Source organism: Cryptomeria japonica, chromosome 10 (genome assembly GCF_030272615.1).
Source record: "Cryptomeria japonica chromosome 10, Sugi_1.0, whole genome shotgun sequence".
Lineage (NCBI taxonomy): Eukaryota > Viridiplantae > Streptophyta > Pinopsida > Cupressales > Cupressaceae > Cryptomeria > Cryptomeria japonica.
Genome location: NC_081414.1, coordinates 687,305,230 through 687,308,206, shown reverse-complemented (window position 1 = coordinate 687,308,206; position 2,977 = coordinate 687,305,230). Strand labels below are relative to the sequence as shown.

The 2,977-nt window shown below is 33.3% G+C and overlaps 1 protein-coding gene across 1 annotated transcript; it reads left to right on the top strand.

Annotated features, from left to right (window-relative positions):
- Positions 1-702: 702 nt before the first annotated feature.
- On the top strand, positions 703-1,275 carry LOC131063401 (uncharacterized protein At1g66480-like). Its single transcript, XM_057997211.1, has one exon. The coding sequence runs from the start codon at positions 703-705 to the stop codon at positions 1,273-1,275; it is 573 nt and encodes a 190-aa protein (XP_057853194.1).
- The last annotated feature ends 1,702 nt before the right edge of the window (positions 1,276-2,977 follow it).

Below are 2,977 nucleotides of genomic sequence, written 5' to 3'. Positions count from 1 at the left end.
CAAATAATTTAAGGTTGCAACTCTATTTGAAAAAATGATTCAATTTAAAGACAAAAAAATTATAATAATTGAAACGACTGCTTAGTTATGATTGTAGATAGCAACTAGACTATATAAGAAATGTTATAAAATAAATATAATTACAAAGCTCCCGACAAAATTGTCCTACCAAATATGACAAAAACTACGCTGCAATGCAGCTCTAAATAGATTGGACATATGTAATGTCATTTTCCTTTACCAGTATTTAGTATTTCTGTAATGTGAACGGAACTCCAAGAAAAGATTCCTTAACCCGTTTAGCGTTCTTGGTGGCATGGTCTGTGTAGCTCATTCACCACACAAGTGACTCGCGACACGTGGATTAGAATTTATATACATATATATGATGACATGTTTTAAAATGCTTTTATGACCAAATTGGTCATAGGCGCCACCAAACTTTGCCAATTGATTAATTAGCATTTCAATTTTACTTTGACCACGAGACAAAACATTGTCCCACCAAATTGGTCACTAATGACGTCTAGGTTGAATAAGATAATATATTAAATAAGCATGCGCAGACATGGTTTGTATATTTTAAGATCCCCATATGACCATACTAATCGTTCCATAATCATCACCTCTTCAAAAATTTCATTTTTGAGAAAAAGATTCTGTCTGTCGCAGTATCACTAGTGAAGCAGAGGAAGCGGAAGAATGCTAACCATGCATATTAATTGCTTCAGTCCAGTTGTGAAGGAGAAGCGTCGGAGAGTGAAGATTATGTCGGCAAATGGGGAGGTGACAAAAGTGTGGAGTCCTGTGAATGTTAAGGAAATACTTGCTGATTATCCAGACCATGAAATGTTTGAAGCAGATCAGAGCCGTCGACTGAGTATGCACAGTCGACCTCTTCCTTCAACCACACTGCTTCGACCAAGTCGCCTTTATTTTCTTATTCCTCTCCCCACGCAGTCGACACCATCTTCGACCTCTTCTCAAGCCCGTCGACCACAGATATATAGTAAATTTGTTTCAGATAAAGATTTAACGACTGATGATAGTAAGTCGAGATTGATTTCGTCGACTAATAACGGATCGAATGTGCGTCTCAGGATTCGACTAAGAAAAGAAGAAGCTTCTTCGCTTCTGTCAGTCAACGGGAATAAGCAAATGGGAGATCTATTGTCGTCCTTATTCAATACGAGATCAAGAATAGGAAGCAGAGTTCTTGGGAATCGCTTTCACCGCGATGGAAACCTGGTCTTGAAACCATATTGGAACAGCTGAGCCCAAATTATATTGATTCTGGTCATTGATATTGTAAATTAATGTGTATATTCCAAGATTGTGGTGCTCATTCGTTGAAATGTGAGCATTGTTCTTCAACTTGATCTTGCAAGCTATCTTCACTTCGATATTGTTGGGTCTATGGTATATAGTGTTTATGATGGTAATACCAAAAATATTGAATGAAATTTGTGTAGTGATGATGCCTGTAAGAAAATTGTTGATGATATTGAAAGACGAGATGGGTAAGCCATCCGTAGTGATATGTGTGAGAATCGGAGCGTACAAGCTATGATCCACCAATGCCATAAGGCAGAGGATTGGATTGTTTTTCTCGGAAAAAAATTTATTGACCTAAAAATGCTATTATGGTTTTCGAAAATGAATGGAAAGACATTATACAGGAAAGTTAGTTCGTAATTAGTATATTTTTAGTAGTAGTGTTTCTCAATTCGATTATGAGTTTTTTTTGGGCATCAATGTTTTGGATCACACTTCATTATATATTATCAGCATGAAAGAGCTGTAAAAAAGAAGATAGAAGATCACACAACTACTAAAAATATACTACTTATTATGTTGAGCTAAATATTAAATAAGAAAATTATGAAAAAAAGTAGTGTAATGATGAATCTTCTATCTATTTTTTAATCTATTTTTGGGGAATGCTTTAATAAGATTACATATTGAAAAGTATATTTTTAACTTTTATAGTTCTTTCTATTTGTTTTAAAAGAGTCTTTCTAAAAGCAATCATTAGGACACTTAGATTTGGTAAATATGATTAAGAGTAAGTATTAATGTTATATATAATTCAATCGCTCTAGTATAAAAAGTTAATGCTTGCAATCTAAAAAATGACTTGGATTGAGTGCTACAAAAATGATATTGTGCACGCGATTACTTGGTAACCTATGGGATTACCCTAACAAAATATAACCTTCTATAGTATTTGTTGCCTTAATCTTTGATAACTAAATTTTCTCAAGGATGAGTAGTATTTATAAATGCATTTAAGAAATTTATCAACTTATACTTGGCCCAATTTCTCCTCATTCAACCTCCTTATTAGACAAGCTTTGTAGACTTGGGTGGATGTTGGAATATATCAAATAAGAAGAGAAGTGGCCTATATGTAGATGTTGATTCTAATGTAGATGCATTTGTTTTAAGCTCCAAATCACAATGTTCCTATGATGATTTCTACTTGTTTGAACATATAAGATAACTAGACATTAAATGCCTTTAAATTCTAAGATTTAATGTTCAAGATGTTGCACAAATGCGAGTCAAGTTAGCTCTTGACAACTAGTGAAAAAAGATGTGAGTCAACAATTTTGAATTTTTTAGGTTAATCCAAAGTTGTTCAAGATCAAACCCAAACACCACATAATTTATTTAAGACCTAAAACTATTGATCTTAAGGTGTAGATCAAATGTTAAATATGTGTGCAACAATAAGAGCTATAAATGATTAATCAACCTTAGATGTAGATCAAATGTATAAATATGTGTGCAACAATAAGAGCTATAAATGAGTAATCAACCTTAGATGACAAACTAAAGATAATGATAGGCAACCTCAATGACTACTCATGTGCTTACTTTTATAGAAATAAACTTACATAAAACCACCAAGTGGTATTGCACAAGACATATGTCTTATATAATGAGTTTACAAAACCATGTCTCCCTCATTTAT